The sequence below is a fragment of the Neofelis nebulosa genome, chromosome 7, assembly GCF_028018385.1.
Source record: "Neofelis nebulosa isolate mNeoNeb1 chromosome 7, mNeoNeb1.pri, whole genome shotgun sequence".
In the NCBI taxonomy this organism is placed as follows: Eukaryota; Metazoa; Chordata; class Mammalia; order Carnivora; family Felidae; genus Neofelis; species Neofelis nebulosa.
In genome coordinates this window covers 143,432,165-143,451,579 of record NC_080788.1, presented here as the reverse complement: position 1 = coordinate 143,451,579, position 19,415 = coordinate 143,432,165, and the positions used below count along the sequence as shown (strand labels likewise).

At 62.6% G+C, this 19,415-nt stretch overlaps 1 protein-coding gene across 5 annotated transcripts in view; it reads right to left on the bottom strand.

Moving 5' to 3' along the window:
* EVL (Enah/Vasp-like) overlaps window positions 1-19,415 on the bottom strand; it is a 151,895-nt gene that overhangs the window by 1,706 nt on the left and 130,774 nt on the right. For 4 of the 5 annotated variants that reach the window (XM_058740730.1, XM_058740726.1, XM_058740728.1 and 1 more), the window contains exons 4-13: window positions 18,914-18,977; window positions 15,801-15,871; window positions 13,968-14,197; window positions 13,152-13,273; window positions 10,081-10,141; window positions 6,187-6,250; window positions 4,523-4,589; window positions 4,368-4,430; window positions 1,121-1,187; window positions 739-796 (exon numbers count right to left, since the gene is read on the bottom strand). In XM_058740730.1, coding sequence (XP_058596713.1) covers window positions 739-796; window positions 1,121-1,187; window positions 4,368-4,430; window positions 4,523-4,589; window positions 6,187-6,250; window positions 10,081-10,141; window positions 13,152-13,273; window positions 13,968-14,197; window positions 15,801-15,871; window positions 18,914-18,977 — 867 coding nt within the window. The remainder of the gene's footprint in view (window positions 1-738; window positions 797-1,120; window positions 1,188-4,367; window positions 4,431-4,522; window positions 4,590-6,186; window positions 6,251-10,080; window positions 10,142-13,151; window positions 13,274-13,967; window positions 14,198-15,800; window positions 15,872-18,913; window positions 18,978-19,415) is intronic. The other variant, XM_058740727.1, reaches the window with a different exon arrangement.

Here is a 19,415-nt window from a genome sequence, read left to right as displayed (position 1 = left end):
GTGTGGGGGTTGGTGTCTAGGCTGTGTCTCGCTGCTCCGTCCCCGGGCAAGCCACAGCTCTGCCCAAACCTCTCCTTTTTTTCTGGCTCCAGCCCTGAGCCAGCTGTATCAAAGGCTCTGGCAGGAACGGGAAGGACGGACGTGACGGGACCCTGCCCTCTGGAGCCAGAGGCTCTTTGAGGGGGAGTCGCGTGTCTGCTCCCCCAGCCCAGGGCCAACCAGGCAAGCTGGGAACTGTATCAGGCCCACGGGTCGCTCTGTGGCGTCTTGGTCCCCATTACCCCCTGGGACGGCAGCAGTGGCCCCTGTAACCCAACCCGGTGATCGGCAGGTGGCAGAATCAAAGGAGTGAGTGTGCGGTCTGGGTGTGCAGACGAGGGGCAGACGGTTCGGGCCGCTTCAGCGCCCCTGGTCTGGAACACGTTCTCCGGTCGCTCTCCCCTTCCACACGCTCACAGCTCAGCCGGGCGGAAGCCCAGGGGAGCGCTGACCCAGTCGGCGACCCCCGTAGCGGTGCATCTCTCAGACAAAGTCACCTAACTCGTCTGGGCCTCGGTTTGCTCGACCGGAGGGTGGGGGTGATGTGGGTGTCAGGAGGGGGAACGGGGTCGTCGGCACGGAACTGCGGGCCTCCCCGGTGGGGCCATCACAGCTCTGCTGCCTTGTAGCCCTCGGGCCCGGCCGCCCTGCCGCTTCTCCAGGACCCTGGGTGATGGCCAGGGCGTGGCCTCTACTCACCGTCGATGATCTCCTCCTTCACTTTGTGGAGCTCTCGCACCACCTCCTCGAGGATCTCCTGTTGGGAGCAGAGCCTCCAGGTGAAGGGACCCGCATGTCCGAGGGGCCCTCACCTGTGTTCCCACAAGGCAAGGATGGAGTGTGATTGGGGGATGGGACACCCCCAGTCCTGCTGCAGAAACCAGGGACAGCCCCGGGGATGCGGGGAGCCCCGGGGCAGTCTGGAATGTCCGGAAGGGCAGAGGGATGCTCTTCTGACCATGAGCACGGGCACCCCCTTCCCCCACCGCTGGCCACCCCGATGGGCCTGCCTACCCGCGCGCACCTGGCAGGGGCCCAGCCTCTGGCTCCTTCCCGGCCGCTCAGGAAAGGACACACTCACCTGTTTCATCCGATCCAGATCTAAGGCATCCAGGGCCACGTCATTCACGCCCCCCACTGGCTTCATCCTGGAGAGGGTGGCAGGGTGCGGTAAGGTGGGGAGCCTGGCGGGCGCCCTCCACGCCGGGACCGCGTGGGGGAAGGCAGGCTGGGCGTGCCAGGGCCTCCAAGCTCAGCTGAGGACCAGCTTTTACCCCAGGCCCCTCTTAAGCTTTGCTAAAAGGATCCCGATGTCCCGTGCCCACCTCAACAGGGTCGCATGGACGCTGTGACCGTATTTCCCAACCCAGGGGTCACTGGGGGCCCAATGAAGGGGTTGTTTTCTGGTTTGGGAGGTCGTACACGCAGGTGGCAATGTGGCAGTTACAGGTCACACGGTACCACCTCCGGAAAAAAATACTGGCAAGCTACTCAGTGAGGGGTCTATGTTCCCGGCTGACCCGCAGCTTGGGGAGAACCAGGAACAGCGGTGTTAAATACACGCAGAATCCCAAAAAAACACACAGTACACCCTCATCCTAAAGGCATCCACTTCCACACAAACCGGTGTCCTTGCTGTAGGTAACCGGTCCTCGGGTGTAACTTTCCCCCCAGGAAACGTGTTTGGATGTGGTTTTGCTCTTTGGAGGCAAAGCTCTCGGTCTCACGGATCGTACTTCTTTGAAAAGCTGCTGAACCGAGGTTAGCTAGTGGCGCGTGAACCATCCCTGGGAAAATCTGGAGAAAATGCTCGTCAGACCACTCGGCCTTTTAAAGCGGGGCGGTGGTGAGGAAGGTACGCCTTCTGGATCCCACTTATCTCCCGTGAAGAGAAGGGCGGTGGGAACCTGCGGGTCCAGGGAAATGTGACGCCCGAGCCGGCTCTGGGGACCGACGGGGTGAGCGTGGGCAGACACACATCGACCTGGCAGGGGTCAGTGCCAGGGAGAGCGAGCACGGGAACCGAAGCATGGGGCAGCCACCGTGGAAAACAGCGCGGAGGCCCCTCAAAAACGAACCCAGAGCCACTTCTGGGTGTGTAGCTGAAGGGAAGGAGGTGGCCGTCCCAAAGACAGGCCCCCCAGGGGCACGGCGGCATTATTGACAGGAGCCGCGACGTGGGGACAAGCCAAGGATCTGTTGACAGACGGATGGGTAAAGAAGATGTGTCCACACACGGCGGAATACTACTGAGCCACCAAGAAGGGAGTCCTGCCGTGTATGACAACAGGGGTGACGTAAGGGCAGAGACGGACACTATGTGATCTCGCTGATACGTGGAATCTGAAAAGGGAAACGCGTGGACGCAGAGTCGACCAGTGGCTGCCGGGGGCCGGGTGAGGGAGGTCAAAGGGCACACCCCTCCAGGTGCAGACGAGAGAGTTCAGGGATGTGTTTTGTGGCATGACAACCACGGTGAACGCCACTGTGCTGTCTGCTTCACGGCAGCTAAGAAAGTGGATCTTGAGACCGTGAGGTGGTGGCTGTGTTAACGAACCTTGTCACGGTGACCATGTCCCAATATATGTACAGACATCATCACCACGGTGCACACCTTAAACTTCTACAGTATTAGATGCCAGCTGTGTCCCAATAAAGCAGGGAAAGCAAACCACTGAATAAATAAAGTTTAGTGGTCCAGTGCCCAAACCTGGATTAAAAAAAAAAACAACGAAGAAAGAGGTGTTCCTGGCCCCTCCTGGCTGAACTTGAGAAAGAGGCCGGGGTGGCTCTGAAGGAGGCTAAGGAAGTTTGGATCCTGACGGGGGAAGAGGGGTAGCGTCCATGCCGTGGTTCAAGTGTCTGTTCTAGCAGCAGTTTTCTGGGTCCCCTGGGCAGCCTGCTTTACCTCTCAGGGCCTCAGTCCCCCCACAGTCACCCTGAGAGGGACCCCTCTCTCAGGGGGCTCCACACGTGCCGCTCAGAGCCATCAGTGAAACCAGAGAACAGACTGGTCTTGGAGGTGGAGAGCCCCATTCCCGGTGGGAATGCCCTTGGGAGCGTCCTTGCCTGTTGAGGGGCACGGGCTGCCCTGGCGGCCTTGCCTCCTCCCAGGACCCCTCCTTTGGCTCCTGCCCCACTGGGGTCCTCCGTCCCTTCATAGCTGGAGTGAAAGCGCTGGTCCCCCAGGGCACCCTGCGTTAGAGCTCCAGGACGGGGGACACAGAATGAACCCAGACTTCCAGCCACGTGACCCCTCCTGGCCCCTCTACGCTCCCCGCCCTCAGCCCTCCCCACCTTCCACCACCTGCTAGCCACACTGGCCGGCTTCTGTCCTTGAGTTTGCCGGGTTGCTCACGGGGCCTTGGCACTTACCTCCTGCTCGGAAGGCTGTCCCCACGCTCTCTGCAGGGCAGGCTCCTCCTTATCCAGGTCAAGTCCAATGCCACCTCTGAGGGGCCTGCCCCCGCCCACACGCTACAGCACTTCTGTCCCCACTGTCTTCCGCAGAGCACGTCTCACAACCCACAGCCTTGCAGGCAGAGACCTCCGGGCCCCGGCTCCGAACCTGGCTGACCTCCGAGACCTCGTCCTGATCACTGGCAACGTCACTGCCATTCCAGAGCCCGGCCAGAGCGCTCTCGGGTAGCCTTGTCTACTCTGCACGCTCAGGCTCAGATGCTACCTGTATCTGTGCTAAGTGCGGGTCCCCTTCAGTTTGTCGTGGGCAACAGGGACTTTTCTCAATATGGGTCCCAGAGACCTGCAAATTCAGGCCACGTGGCTGTTTGCCTCTGACTTTTGGGGACACCTCCGTTTCAAATACTCCATCCTGCTACTACACCAGCTTTTGGTTTGGGAAACGGTGAGTGTTTCTCGGGGGAAAGCTGTAGGCAGAGGAGGGAGGGAGGGGAGGCAGGGTGCCGGCTGGTCCCGGGATCAGCCGAAATGTGGGATGTGGCCACGGCCAGCGAGCACTTCCTGTGTCCGGCTGTTGTCCGCACGGCTGCTTTATAGGGTGCGGGAGGAGTGGAGGCCCGCAGAGGCCGCCCGGCCTGGCCGGGAGTCACAGTCAGTGAGCCCAGAGCTGGGGTTCAAGGCCAGCCCCACGTTACTGCCCTCCCCAGGGCCCCACCTCTCGCTCTGTGAGGGGTCGGCAAGGAGCAGGTGTGCACAGCCCTGAAGGCCCTCCTGCCTACCTTCCCCAGGTCTGAGGAACAGGCCACCCTTTCCCAGAGCAAACTGTTAGGTGACAGGACACGGGAGTTTGGGGGTGTTAGTCGCGGGCAGCGGGCAGAGGAGGTCCCCGGGACGGGGTTGTTCGGTACCTAGAGTGAGGCTGCGCCTGAAGGGGGCTCTTAGCTTCGGGGCTCTTTGCCACAGACGGGGTTCTACGGCACGGAATGAAACACACGTGTGAATTGGCCCGTCGCCCGCCTCGGCCCCGCCGGACGCACAGCTCGGCCTCCCCAGGGCAGCTCACCTGGACAGTAACGAGGACACGGGTTTCTCCACCGAGTTGCTCCGCTCCCAGGGCTTCCGGCCAGCCTCTGTCGATTCAGACAGGGGGCGGAGAGCCTCAGAGCCAGGAGGGCTCTCAGTGGCCAGCCCCCATCCCCGCCCCCAGGCAGGAGGCCCCCCACCCGGACACTGAGGGTGCAGAGCTGCCCCAGCAGGAAGGTCTGCTTCGCGCTGCTTGTTCCCAGGCTCCCTTTGGCCCAGGATGGCCCTTGCAGGGTTGTGGAAGGCACTGCTGTCACCCGGCATCGCCCTCCGCGGGACGCAGCTCCCACTCCCTGGACCGGGCTGACCCCGGCTTGTGGCCTGGCTCTGAGTCCTCTCACCACGGCTGGGTCTCTTCTTGGAGTGGGAGCCTCTTAACCGTGACCTCTACAGTCAAGCCCCGACTATGGCAAAGGGCTGAGTGGAGCGGAGGAAGCCCTTGGCCTGGCTGCCCTCAGGGCAGCCCAGACTGCTCATCCCCGCCCCACCGGGCACCAGCTGGTCCCCTCCCGCTCTGGCCCTGAAAGCTGTTTTTTCTTTCCGTTTTCTTTCTTAAGTGGTGTTAAATTCCGATTTCGTTTTACTTCAAAAGGTTTGTTGGACTGAATTGAATTCCCTGACTTTGCAGAATGAGCAGAGGCAGAAGAAAAATCCCTAGGGGTGGCAGGGAAGCCACCTGAGGGTCTGAGGGGGGGGGGGTCCTCTCCCCAAAACCCTGCTTTGGGGCCCACGCTGGGCCTGCAGGCACAAGGTCTGGGACCACATCCAGGCTCAGGCTGTGGCCCCGAACAAACCACATCACCTCCTAAACTGGGACACAGCATACATAGCCATTCACTGGGGTGTGCGGTGTTCACGCAGTCATTCGCCAAGAATCCACGGTGGCACCTTTTCAGAAGGGGAGGTCACAGGGAGGCAGCCTGGCCAGCAGAGCATCAGGACCGGAGGCAGGTGCGGCGGCAGGGCCACGCCCCCACGAGGCAGCCAGCAGCTGGCGAGAGCCTCCCTCTGCTGGGGTGCGGTGGCCTGTCTCCTCTCTGGCCCTCCCACCACTCTCGAGAGCACAGGCTTCGAGCGGGTGCCGAACAAAGGTCTGTCGAACGACCGCGTGACCAACCCCAGCGGCTTCCTCCCACTCTCCAGCCTCAAGGCACTCTTCTACGTGAACCCCTGCGCCCCGAGTGCCGACAGGGCTTCTGAGCAGGGTTTGGGGCTGTTTCTCCCCTACCCCATCACCAGCAGACTTCTTAGCACCACAGTCAGCGAGGCTCACGGGTGATGACGGTTTCATCTAGCACGGTGGGCTCTTCGCAGAGAAGCACGCGTGTGACAGGCGTGTTCCTCTTCAGAGCTCTGGCCCGAGGCCGGGAACCCCAGCCCCCAGCCCCCAGCCCGGCTCCTCCTCCCCAATGTGGGGGTTCTAATGCCCGCGGGACGTCAGCACAGGCGGTGGCTCCAGCACCTGCCCCTGCTCCTGGAGGCTCAGGGCTTCCAGAAGATGTCAGGGAGACCCTACTGTGCCACCTCATCGGCCCTCACTGCTCATCTGTGGAGCGAGGCGGTCGGGACGCATCATCTTCCCGGAGCGACCCCCTCCTGCCCTCAGACCTCGTGCCTGGTGCGGGGCAGGACGCCGTCCCTTACCTGAGGAGTTGGGCGGCTGGCTGGCTGCTCGGGTCCCCGGAGATGGAGAGGTGCTCAGCTCTTCCTGAAATGGAAAAGAGAAGCTGTGCCCTCAGGGTCTGCTTAGAAAGGCCCGTCGGGGCAAGGGCAGGACGCCTCTGACCAGGTCACTAGCAAACCTTGGCTTTCCACATTTTCTAAGGAGCCCGTGTTACTTTTGTAATCAGCAGAACAGTGACTGTTATCAGCAACAAGTGAAAAGCCCTAATCTTGGTGGGGAAGTTGTCCAGCCCCTGGACAGGTAGGGTGGGGGAAGGCTGCAGGGAGACGCGGGCTCCTGCAGAGCCGGGCAGACTTCTCTGTGATCTGCAACAAGCCCTTGCCGTCACTGAGCCCGCCACGGGCCCCTCGGGCTGACTCCTCGTGGGCCATTGTCTGCTGGCAGCCTTGGGCGGCCCGTGGGAGTGGCCGAGCAGGACCACGGAAGGGACTCCCTCTCTAGGCCCGGCTCACTGCTCCACTGGCCGGCATGAGGACCGGATGTCAGGCGGCCTTACGGGGCCGTGCACGTGGGCTACAGCAGGGCCGGGCTCTGGGAGTGAGGGTCAGGGCCGCCCACGGCACGGCCTTCGCCCCACACACCTGGCGGTGGGAGACCCCATTCACTTCTCTTTTACCGAGAGAGGAGGACGCGGTGAGAATCCCTTCTCTCTGCCCAACCAGCCTACAAGTTCATCAGTGTTGCTGTCAAAGTGGGCTCTAGAACCTGGCTCTGTTCTCAGTGCCCCTCTGCTAAAGCACCCACCGGTGGGGGAGGCAGGCTTGACAGGTGAGCCAGGCAGGAGCCGGAGCCGGGCTGCCTCTCGCCGCCTCCCGGCAGGTGTGGCCCCCCCCCCCCACCCCCCCGTGCCTCTGCCCACATCTCTACGCGCAGCGCCTGGCCCACGGCGGGGCTCCGCGGAGCCAGGCAAATGCATGTCTGCTCTGCCTGTGGAATGTGCGTGGTGAAACGCAAAGGAAGGAGGTGAATAACTCGACAATAAAAACGCTGATGTTCGCAGGGCGCCTGGGTGGCTCAGTTGCTTTAGCGTCTGACTTCGGCTCAGGTCATGATCTCGCGATTCGCGAGTTCGCGCCCCACGTCAGGCTCACTGCTGTCAGCCTGTCAGCACACAGCCTGCTTCAGATCCTCTGTCCCCCTCTCTCTGCCCCTCCCCTCTCCCAAAAAATAAATATTAAAAAAAAAAAGCTGATGTTTATCACACACATTTTGGAAGGATTTTATACTATTAAGAGAGGGGCATTTGTTAGGTAATAAAAATATTAAGAAACACACACACACACACACACACACACACACACACACACACACACACGATTGCTACATGGAGCTTTTGGCCAGGCAGAGTCAACCACCCTGACGAGACTGAACTAGTGAATTCTGACCCGAAGCCAAGAACCGCCTTGTGGGATTGCCTGTGCCACGTTCTCTGTCAGCTGCTTCCCTCCCCTCTGGTCCATCTGAGGTGTGGGCCCCTTGGCCGGGACCAGGATGCCAGGCTCAGTGCTCCAAGCGGGAGGCCTCCCCCTCCCCCAACTGCAACCCGCTCCTGGGCAACGTGAACCTGTAAGAGCCACTTGTCCCCAGACTCAGAACAGACCTGGCACCCATCAGCAGGCCCCAGGTATCTGTGGGGTGAATGAATAAACTCCCGGGGCCTCTGACCCAGAGATGGAATGCTGTGCTGGGCTCTGGGTCTCAGCAAGAGTCTCCTCGGGCCTCTCGTTTAAGGGAGGGCTGAGTAACTGAAAAGGTGGGCACCCACACGTGTGCCCGGGCACCAGGACCCGAAGGCGATGGGCAAGAATGGAGGCTGCAGGGGTTAAACCAGAATAACTGAGACACCAGGAGTTTTCGTTCAATGCCATCCTGTTATGCTTTCAAAAATAATTCAAACAGGGGCGCCTGGGTGGCTCAGTCGGTTGTCCGACTTCGCCTCAGGTCACGATCCCACAGTTCGTGGTTTCGAGTCCCGCGTCGGGCTCTGTGCTGACGGCTCGGAGCCTGGAGCCTGCTTCGGATTCTGTGTCTCCCTCTCTCTCTGCCCCTCCCCCCACTCATGCTCTGTCTCTGTCTCAGAAATAAATAAACATTAAAAAAAAAATAATAATTCAAACAAATACTCCCTTCACAGAGAAGTTCCCCTTTCTTCCCAAGCTAGGAAGGAGAGCACCACAGCACCACGTGGTACCATCCTGCTGGGGCCGGGGGCTCACACCCTCCTGCCCTGGACCCTGGGCCTGTCCTCAGAGCCAGTGGGCGGCAGGGCGCCCACCCCACCTCTGGCCCCATATTTGGGGCCGTTTCCTTCTTTTAAACGAAGCTTGCTTGCTTTCCATTTGTTAGTAAACCTAGTCTGTGCACATTGAGGAGCAGGGAAGAGACTCTGGAAGATCCTGAAAAAGGAAAGCCAGGGCCCGCTGCGCACCTGCTCCGGTGTGTGGGGTGGGGCCTGCTGACCGTGTGTGGGACAGCAGCAAGGGGAACCAGCAGGACCCCAAGGCTTATTCAAACCAGAAAGAAAAGTGGGGGTCAGAGGATGAGAACTCCCCACTGGGGGTGGAAAGTTTCTCCCAGAAGTCCCTGGGATTTGAACCCACTCTTCTTCTTGGAGCCGGGGATTTGGGGAGGTTGGATGTTCTGAACGGGGCCGTGAGGCACATCACTTGTCCAGCACGGACCGACTCAGGACTCAGACACCCAAGCAAGGCCACACGGGCTTTTGGTACTGATGACTGCCCTGTGGCTCCCGGCCGGAAAGGCCTCTGCAGTTGTAGAAATTCGTGGGGAGTTACCGGGGCCGACTCCAGACTCCGTGCAAGGCAGGCGACACAGGGGCTTGGGCCACAGGTTAAGAGTGAGTCTGAACAAGCAAAAGTGTGTGTGCGGGGTTAAAGATCGAGTAGTGGGGGGCCTTACTTAGCCTGGGGTCTGGGAGGCTATCTTTTGGGGGATCAGTGTTTACACAGAGAAGTGTAGGCGAGCAGGAGCTAGCTGGAAGGGCTGACACACTGCATGTCCCCAGGCACGGGGGTCAGAGGAAGCCGGCTGGCAGGGCTGGAGCCCAGGGCTGTCCCAGGTTCGCCTCAGCTGACGGAAGGGGGGGTCGGGCGGCGTGAGGCAGTTCACTGGCTGGTTGTTTCTTCTGGCTTCCATTACTGAGACGCAACCTGTATGCCCTTATGGTTAAGGTCTAAGCTCAGCCACTACAGCAGGGGCCTACTTTTGTTAGAAAAGCTTAACGGGGGGGGGGGGGGGGGGGGAAGAGAATTAGCCACTCCTAGGGGAAGCAGATGCTTGGAGCCTGTGCAGCCAGACTGGGCTCCAGGAGGCCTGCTAAGGACAACAGCTGGAGTCCCTGTGTCCTCTGTCCCGCTCGCCTACAGCTCCTGCTGGAATCGATGGACTCAAGTGAAGTCTTTAAAAACCACTTGAGAAATGATTTGAGAATGAAAACCGCCCTGGTCTCCCAGCACACGGTGCCTACCGCGAGCGTGCTCCCTGAACCCCGAATCCCTGGCAGAGGCCAGGCCCCGTCTGCATGGCCCCTCTGAGCTCCCAGGCTCCAAGCTTTCCCCTCGTGGCTCTCCCGGGCTAGCTCTCGCTTCTCTGCTTCCTGCCTGACCTCAGATGTTGTGAGCACCAGGGCAAAGGCCTGCCACCCGGAGTGAGGGGAGGGACAGACGTGAATGCTCCCCCGGCTCTTCTGTCCCCTCTGCCTCCCCGACTCTCCTGTCCCTCCTGTGAACCACCTGGTGAAGTTTCTACCACATGTACGTGCAAACCAGCCGCGCCCCTCAGGGCCCCAAAGGCCTGGTCTCCTCACACTGGTGGGGAAGCTGGGGGCTGCTTACCGTTTGGCTCTCATCTTCCTTTCTATCAGCCGGCTTGTCTGTTTGGGAGGCTGCTTTTCTCCTAGCACGAGGGGAAGAAGGGTATACACATCAGCTCCTGTTTTCACGCTGACCCAGATGCCTCTGCTGGACACCGCCTGGCCCTCAGAGGAATCTGTAGGGGGGATCTGACCCGTTTTGTGTGAAGGAGGCAATTGTTCGAGCAGCCACGGCAATGCCTAGGTGAGCGTCCGGGCCTCTGTCCTTGTCCCATGACCCTGGACACAAAACTGGTCTGGGAAGGGAGAACAGGGTCTGGGGGACATTCTAATCTCTGTTTATGGCACCTGAGGAGTGGAAGAAATTGGTTTGCAGCCTGTCCAGGTTCCCCAGGGGACTCGGCTGGGCTGGGGTGGCAGCCATTCTCCCAGGACACTCGAGGCCGGGCCCCGTGGGACAGGGAGAGGTGCCCCTCGGTCACAGGTCAGGGCTGTGGGAGCATCCTGTCTTCAGACTGACTGGCTTAGGTAAGCGAATCCCGCTACCTGTGGGAAACCTTTTTCCATGGCCTCTTCCTATCTCGGACCTTAGCCCTGCAGCCGCCCCCCGCCCCCTTTCAGATCCGGAACACCACTGTGAGCCTGAACCTGCCCCTGCCCAGAGAGGGCAGGGCCCTGAAGAGCTCCAGCTGATGCTCTCCGATCGCTCTGCACACTCCCCACCTGCACGAACCCCTTCTCGTATCCTCTAAAGCCCACCCCTACGTTTTGGCCTCAGTGGTCATCTATACCTGGCTGACTCCCAGATCCGCACACACACACCCTGATAGCCGCCAGAGATGTGCTGTCAGGGATCTCCCACTGTGAAGCCGCCACAGCACTCAGCACCCGGGAGCTGAGGCTGTCACAGCCGAGAGACGGGCCCACGGGGAGTCTCTCCTCCCGGAAACCCAGGGGATCCCCCCCCCACCAACCTCTTCCTCACAGAGTGGAGCCAACCCTGCCTGTGCCTCGTAGCTCAAGTCTGTCCTCCCGCCTTCACTTCCAACACCTAGTGCCGGCCTGCAGTGCCTCTTCCTGGACAACAGCAGCCCCCTTGCCGGACTGCCCACTGCCACTTTGTTCCACGACACTCTGTCCTCACCCAGAGCCAGCACTGAATTTTCTGAAGCCAAGAGCGGGCCGGCATGCCAGTCCCGGGAGGGCTCAGCACATAGCTCTTGTCCACGCTGAGTTTCCCGTCTGAGCCCGGCTACTGGGAGGGAGACCTCGCCGCTGGGACCCCACTGCAGGGAGGGAGACCCCATCGCTGGGACCCCACTGCTGGGGGACCCGGCTGCTGGGAGAGAGACACGGCCCCAGGGGAGGCAGAAACTCCCTTCCAACCTTCATCAAAACGACAGCCTGCGGGGGCTCTGTCACTACGGCTCCAGGCAGCCCCCGCCGCGGGGTGGGCTTCAAAGAGTGGCTGGCTGAACCCCTGTGGGCGTGGTGCACCCGTGCTTGTTCTTGGCGGGGCCTCGACCGTCACGCCAGCGTCCGGGCGTCTCACGGGCTCCTGGCGACATCGGCCTTTTCCTGTCCTCAGGAACTTCCTCTGTGTTTGGTCTGAACCATCTAGGCCTGTTATTGTTAACGCGTCGGTTTTGGACTTGAGAGAAGCAGGACTATTTTCTTTTTGAACAACATCTATTTTTACACGAGGCCCGTCCACCTCTCTGGGGTGGAGCCCTGCACGCCTGCAGACAAGGCTTGTTCTCACAGCCCGACCTTCCGCCACCCTCCACGACACCCCGGGCTCTAGGCCCGGTGGGTCTCTAGCCTCCCCAGTTCGGAACACTGCCCGCTCGCCTCGGCCGGGACGAGGGCTCTCCTTCTGGGTCGTGCCCCTGTGGAGCCTCCCCCGTGAGGCCCTCCTGGCTCACCCGGGGGCGGCTGGCACTGGTGTGCGAGCCTCTGCTCTGCTGCGTGACGACCGCTCACAGTCTGTCCCTGCCCTTGGCGACCTACGCGTGCCGTGGATCAATCTCCCGGCTCCGTCCGCCACCCCCGGCCGTGTGCGCAGAGGCCCGCCGGCTCTGTCCTGCCGCAAAGCGCCAGGGCACCTACCTGCGCTCTGGGGACCCGTCTCCCCCCTTGCCCTCACAGAGCCGTGGCCAGGGCAACACAAAGCCCCGGCCCAGGGGAGTTCCCACTCAGGGTTAGCCCACCTGGAGGGCAGTGGGAGTGCCTGACAGTAAGAGAAGTCGGGGGCGGGGGCCCGGTGGGAGGGGGGCCCAGAGGCTGCTTATGCGGACACGAAGGAGCACTCCCACAGAGGGGTCTGCTCCTGAGCTCCCCGGTGCCCGGGGAGCATGGCATTCGCAACCTACGTCGGCACGTTCCTGCCGCCAGGCCACGCTGATGAGTAAGATCCAGGCTCTGCCACCCTTCTGAGGAGCTGCCTGGCCTCTCTGCCCGCTGCCGTTTCAGCTGGGGGACGCCCAGGAGGCACGGGGACAGGCTGACGGCCTGGGGCAAGCTGGCGCCACGGCTGCTGGTGTGGACGAAGGGGCTGACCGGGCCCCGGGCCCCAGAGCCCAGCCGCGACGCGGGTGCCACTCTTGTCCCATCCCCCGGGGTGGTGCCCTCGGGACTCCCGCCACTTCAGAAGGCACCCCCGTGTCCTCCGTGATGGCCCCACAGGACCGGCCCCGCAGCACGCGTTCGCCGTTGTCCCTCGGAGCGGCTCTAGCAGTGAGACTGTGTCATTTATGTCGGGATCGTAAGTGTGGGGCATGCGCCCCTCTTCCCCGAACTGGTCTCTGAGATTATCTCCAAATTTCTGTCCACTCAGGACGAGGCTGGTACACGGAGGATGCGTCAGTAAACGCCGTCCACACCCAGGTGAGGAAGGGCTGAGAGGTGAGGGGACTCTTCTGGGGCCGACGCCTCAGGCTGACCCCCTGAGAAGGGGAACTTAACAGTCCCCTGCTGGGCTGAGTCCGGGTGGCGGTGGGCCCTGGGGCCGGGCAAGGCCTGCGCTTTGCTGCTAAGGAGCAGGAGACCCCTGACAAGTAGCTGCGTCTGGGGCAGGGGGGACCGGACACCCACCTCTTGGCCAGCAGCTTGTTCATTTCTTCCATGAGGCCTCCTCCTCCACCCCCACTGCTCGCTCGGTTGGCGTCAGACTTAGAGGTCCCGCTGGGGCTGGAGCCTCCGGACGCATCTTCTGGCTGAAGGGTCAGGAGACCACATTTTAGTCCGGCGTCTGGGGCGGGATGTCACCGGGGGGCGGGGGGGTGCATGCAAGGGTGGACGGGATCCCTACGACGGAGGCGCTGGAAGAGGCCCTCGGCCCTCGGGTCCCGTCCCCCCAGCCCCGCCGGAGACTCAAGCAGAGTCCAGCGAGGCACCAGGACTGGCCGGTCGCAGTCGACAGACACTCCCCAGGTCTGCTGGCCCCGTCAGCACCCTTGCCAAGGCGGGTGTGACATGACGGGGAGGAGGGGCATGTCTCGGGAAGGAAGCCAAACTCTGTCTCGCGGGTGTTCTCAGAGCCACAGCCGCCCTCAGCTGCCCTGGGGCCGCTCCCCCTCCCGGGCCACCCCAGACGTGCTGGGACAGGCGGTGGGTGTGGTGCGGCTGGCCTCCAGGGTCGCGGGGGAAGCAGGATGGATTCAGATCCAGGAGACCCGGGGCTGAGTGCGAACCCTGCAGCTGACGGGCCGGATGGTGCTTCCCTGCCGATGCCTCAGTTCTCGTCTGTGAGGCCTCTCGCCCCACTCGTGACGGTCAGCGTGAGGGCCAGCAGGTGTGGCGCCGCGTGGCAGGGGTGGCGTCCAGGCTGGGGGCCTTTCCCAGCGTCTGGTAGACGAGGGCAGTTCGAAAGGGCCCCGGGCCGGCCCGCCCACACCCAGGGACGCTTACCCGCTGGACTCTCCTCAGCTTGGCCCCAGCCAAGGCAGCGGCCAGTCCTGACACGGAGCTCTCGTCGTGGCTGGCGCCCTGCGCTCCTCCGGCTGGCAGTGGGGGTGGGGGAGGCGGAGTGGCCCCTGCGGGTGGAGGCGGGACAGGGGGCGGAGGCGGGGGTGGGGGCCCACTACAGGAGAGGGGGGCGCTGGCTGCAGACGAGGGGTGCCCCGGTGGGAGGATGGGTCCTGAAATACAAGGGTGGGGCTCAGTCAGGCCCCAGTCCCCAGCTGGTGCTCCCCTGGGAGGACGGACAGCAGGCAGCCTGCTCCTCTGAGGGACAAGCTCAAGGTTGCCTCTTCCAGGAAGCCCCCGCAGGACGCACCTAGCCCTGGTCTAGTCACTCCCTCCGCTGGTCTTCCCAGCATTCCTTGAGCTCAGCTAACTTTCTCTAGCTCCTGTCGTGGTCTTCCCGTGACAGATGCGCTCTGGTGCGTATCTCGTTTTCCGTCTCCGTGCCTAGCTTTACCCTGGGCACTGGCAGAGGCAGGTCCCTCAGATGCCGTTGTGACCGACCGTGGCCTCGGGGGACCGAGGCAGGTACCCACGGTCGCAGGGCCGACCAGGGCACGTGTCAGGGAGCAAGGCAGAGGGCCGGGCAGTCCTCTGTCTGCCATCCAGCGAGCCCTCCCTCCAGGGCCTACTGAGCTCCACCGCGTGCTCAGCACCATGCCGGGCGCTGGGGAGAGCGGCCACAGGCTCTCTGCTCACGGCCTCGGGGGGAAGCGGTGAGCCAGTCCCACACATGAGCGTGCAGACGCAGCCATGGCAGGATGGCAACTGCTACTGGGGGAGGCCCGTGGTGCCATCTCGGCACACGAAGAGGGGTTCAACTTCAGGGCCAGTTCAGAGAAGACATCCTCGGGGACGTGCCCACGGTGCCGGGACAGTGACAGAGAGCAGGAGTCAAGTTTGGTGAAGGAGGGAGAAGAGGACAGGGAGTGCTGGAGAGGCACTGGAGAGGTGCAAGGAGCCACCAGGTCTGCGGGAACCGGGCCTGCGCACTGGGGGGCCAGCCTACTCGGGAAGGACGGGAAGGGGGGACACGTGACGAGGTCAGCCGTGCATCAGCAAAGTGGAGGGTGGACCAGAGCGGGGCGGGGTCCCGGAGGGGGTCGAGGTGCCAGGGGGTGCTAGAAGCCAGCATTTGCACCAGTGGGGGCTCCCGTCACTGGGGCAGGGGCCGGGGCTCGGTTTTCTCATCAGTAAGCGAGGGGGACACGCGCCTGCTTACTTCACAGGGCGTCTGAGAGAAGTTAGCAGAACGAAGGACATGGAAACACTCTATAAGCTGTGAAGTCCTGGGCTTACTAATCAACACTGTCACTCTTCAGCGAATCTTCTGCTGTCCTGTGCTGAGTTCCACTCAACCGCTGGGATAACACTGCATCTCTGGAGGGCTTCTGACTCCCGGGGCAGGCGGGGCCCTCCTCCGTGTGTCTTTATATCTCACACTAACTTGGCCACCGCGTGTACACTGGGATGATCCGGGGTCCTTAGCCGGACACTGGGCTCCCTGGGGCGGGGGCGGCATCTGCCTTGTCCGTCCCTGCGTGTCCCTAGCCCTCAGCACGGTGCTGGAGACAAGGCCTGTGGCCACTGAGTGTCTGCTCAGCCAGTGAGTGGTGGGGGACAAGGGCCGGGCCAGGCTGGGCTACTCCCCTTCCCCCAGCTCTGTTGTCTTTCACCGGACGTGACCGTGACACGTGGAGATCGACGCAACCAGAGGCTCTTCACAGAGGCCCGAGCACCCCGGGAAGGGCGGGGAGCGGTTCCCAGAGGGGGTCTCACCTGTGGCTGAGGTTCTTCTCTCTAGAGACTCCTGACGCTGTTGCTGGTGCTGGGTCTGCTCCATCACTTGTCTGAAAGACAACAATGGCAGAGCGGGTCTGACCTCGCGATGCCGAGAACAACGTGGCTCTGTGTGCGGGAGCCCAGGCTGCAGAGTCGGGTTCCGTTGGCATTCCCTGAGAGCCCCGGGCTGGGGGCCCTGGCAGCGAGCTTGCCTCGTCTGCCCTGGCCCTGACGGCCGGGCTTGCTGCCCTCACTTCAGGGAGGTGGGGCACATGACTGGTTCCAGGTCCCCAAACAGGCGAGTGCCAGCAGGCCCCCTCGAACAGTCCCAGGCACACGTGGACGGGGAGGCCCTCAGGAAGGCTCGGGCGACCGTCCGGCTGAGTGACCGAGCTTTTCCCCAGGCCGGACGTGCCCATCTGGCTTTGGGGGCCCTGGGGCCACAGCAGACCTGACCTCAGGGTCGCTCATTCTCAGGACACCTGACTACATTCCCCGGAACGAGCTTCAGGCATCGCCGGTTGCCAGGAGAAGCGGACGCTAAGGCTGCCTGTCCTCATTCTTTCTACCACAGAGCCAGCCGCAGGCCAGGCTTCCACCAGAGAGCCATTTGGTACGCTCAGTGCACTGCTCTGTGTGCCTCGGCGGGAACTGACCTCCTAGCTCCTGAAGGCAGAGCGACCTCGGGTGCTCGTAAAGGCGGGTCGAGTGAGGACACTGACCCACAAATAGGTCCTCAGAATCCGGGACTGAGGTGCTGGGGCAGACCGGGGACAGCAGCAAGGCTTCAGTCGGCGTGAGCCAGCTCCACTTAGCTCTGCCCATGCAACACGGGGTCGGGGGATGCTCTCACACCTCCTCCGGGCTCAGCTGGGGAGCACGCTGGAGGCACGCGGTGGTCTGGCCGTAGGCGGGGGAGGCGGGGGAGGCGGGGAGGGCGGCCGGCAGGGCGGGAGGGTGCTGGCCTTGCGTCCGCACGGCACCCTCGGTCTGCAGTGAGCTCGTGCCGGTCCGGGGCCGGCCCCGCGCCTGGCCCGTGGCCGCTGCCCAGTAAGCGCTTTGTGAAGGAACGAGTACACGGGGCTCGTCCAGCGGCTGGCACACAGGACCTCCTCCAGAGGGGACCGCCTAGAGGGACGGGCCCTTCTGGCTCCTGCTCTGGGAGCACGGCTCTGTGACCGCGGGTAAGTCACTCCCCTTTCTTGGGCCTCTTCTCCGCAGAGTAAGCACGAGGGCACGTGTCTCGGGGGCTCCGGTGAGGACGACAACGTGCGAGCCCGACGAGATGGCGGAAAAGACCCCGCTGGTAGGAGAGGCTGGGAGAGCTCCGGCCGTGTCAGCATCAGCGTCTCTACCAAACTGCGGCAGCGTCACCCGGAAGAAACTCCAACCTGCCCAGCAGGATCCATAGGCTCAGAAGCCCTTGGCAAAAGGGAGGCTTTTGGAAGTACTTAAAAATCAGGTGTGGGCTTCAGACCCTGTTTGTGAGCGAACAGAAGGCTCCTGTGCTTGGAATCCCCACCGCACGACTGGCCCCACGTAAGTCACCTCTCCCCTGGCCTCCCTTCGTGTGAGGTGACCAGCAGGAGCAGGGTCCCCTGCCCTGTGGCCTGGGTTGACTCCTGCAGTTCACAGAGGGGCCTGCAGGGGATGCTCCGGCCCACGGACAGCGGACTGCAGGCGGCCTCGCGAAGGAACTCTGGACTCGGCTGGTGGGTCAGGGGAATGCAGGGTGGTGTTTAACCAGTTCTCAGGGATCTGTTAGGACTCATCTGCCCCGAACAGTCATCCCTGGGCCTGGTGGGGCTCACGCACGCCCCTCTCGGGGTGGAGGCGGCCAGGGCACCCGGCAGAGCTGGGACCACGCTGGCTGTCAGTCCTGGTTCTGCCTCTAACTGCTCATGACTTTGGGCAAGTCCTTTCCACTCTCAGCTTCAGCGGGCTCGTGTGAGAACAGTACCAGCAACAGGAACCCCGGAGGGTCAGCGTGAGGGGTAAACGAGGCAAAGCCTGTAAAAGCCTTTCATAAACTGCAACATGCTCTATCCTGAGAGGCCAGGAGACAGGCCCAGGGAACTGAGAGACGAATGGGAACTGATAAAAGGAGTCTCCCCCGCCTGTAGGCAGTCTACAAGCACACTGCCACCTTTACCTCATTTCAAGGAGGTGAGCAGAGCAAGGATTATCGCTGTTCTCTTCCAGTGGGAGACTGAGGTCTAGAGCAGGAACTTGCCCAGGGTTACAAAGTACACCGTTGGGGCCAGAAGGCACCCAGAGGTTACGGAGTTGTGGCCCTCGCTCCCTAGAGTGGGTGACAGGCTAGAGGAAGACAGGCCCCGGAGATCCTCACAGCTAGCTGAGCTGGGGGGGACGTGGCCTCCCCGACTCCCGGCCCAGGGTTCCATGTGAGTCTGGCTGCAGGCCGCCCCCCCAACCCCCCAAGAACCTCGGCACAGCCTGGCTCCAAGCCTATCAGAGGGGCAGAGCCCCTGGCCCCCCCTTCCCTGGCGACGTGACCTGGGGAGGCTGCTCCCTCCTTGGCCACCGTGGTCTCTTCTATAACTTCAGGACAACGGCACTGGCCCTTCCTCCCTGTCTGAGCACTTTAGAAGCTCCTTGGAGGGGTTGGGGGTCGCCTTACGGCCCATACTCCACGGGCTGGCAAACGGCAACAACACAGCCCTAGCCAAGCTGTCGAAAAGCTGTGATCCCCAAGGGCGCTCATGGCCTTTGTCCACCTTAATCTCAGGTGGGAGGGGAGTGGGCAGGGGGTTAAGATCCTCCCGAGAGGCTGTGGCACCCGCCCGAGGCCACAGGAGGGTCGCGTCCGCCCGTCTCCAGCAGGGTGGCCTCGGCCGCGTTACTGCACCCTCCCCAACATCACAGCTATCCCTACACATGCGGGAGGGCTGAGTTCAGTCCCAGGAACGCACCTAGGATGCCGCAGACCGGCCGTCCCCATGAGGCCACACGTTCCCTTCCTCGCTCTGGCCAAGCAGCCACAAACGTGCTCCCTCTTCCCTCTGGTCAAGCCTGTCCACCTCCCCCCGCCCCGCCCCCCGCCCCAGTGTGTGTCTCTGGGGTCCTGGCCCTGCTGGGCAGGGGGTTACCTTCTCTGGATGTCCATCTCGTCAGGAGAGGGGCCATTCTGCACCTGACGCTGGGTGGAGGGGCCTGCGGGGCAGAGAAGCACAGTGGTTAGTGGGTAGAAAGGCCCCGGCAGACCAACCCACAACGCTCCCCGTCTCTGCTCCCCCTGGCCTGCAGGAGACCCCCTGACCTCTCAACAGGTACACCACCATCCCTATCCTGTCCCCCTCAATCGCCTCTCTGCCCGTCTCGGCGCTCTTCTCTTGGAGCCAGCGAACGGGACCGTGTTGCTCACACGGCCGAGACGGCCCTTCAGCTGCAGAGACCCCCTCCTTCCCTCTCAAGCTGTGTGTGCCGCGACCTCACGCCCCACCGTGGCTCCGGCCTCTGCACGTCCTACAAAGCTGTTCCAACCCAAATCGCCAGTGTGCTCGGCATCGCCAAAACCCAAAGGAGGCATTCCGTCCCGCCCCCTTCTCTCTGGCCTGCCCTCTGGGCACAGGAATGGCCCTGGCGGCGGGT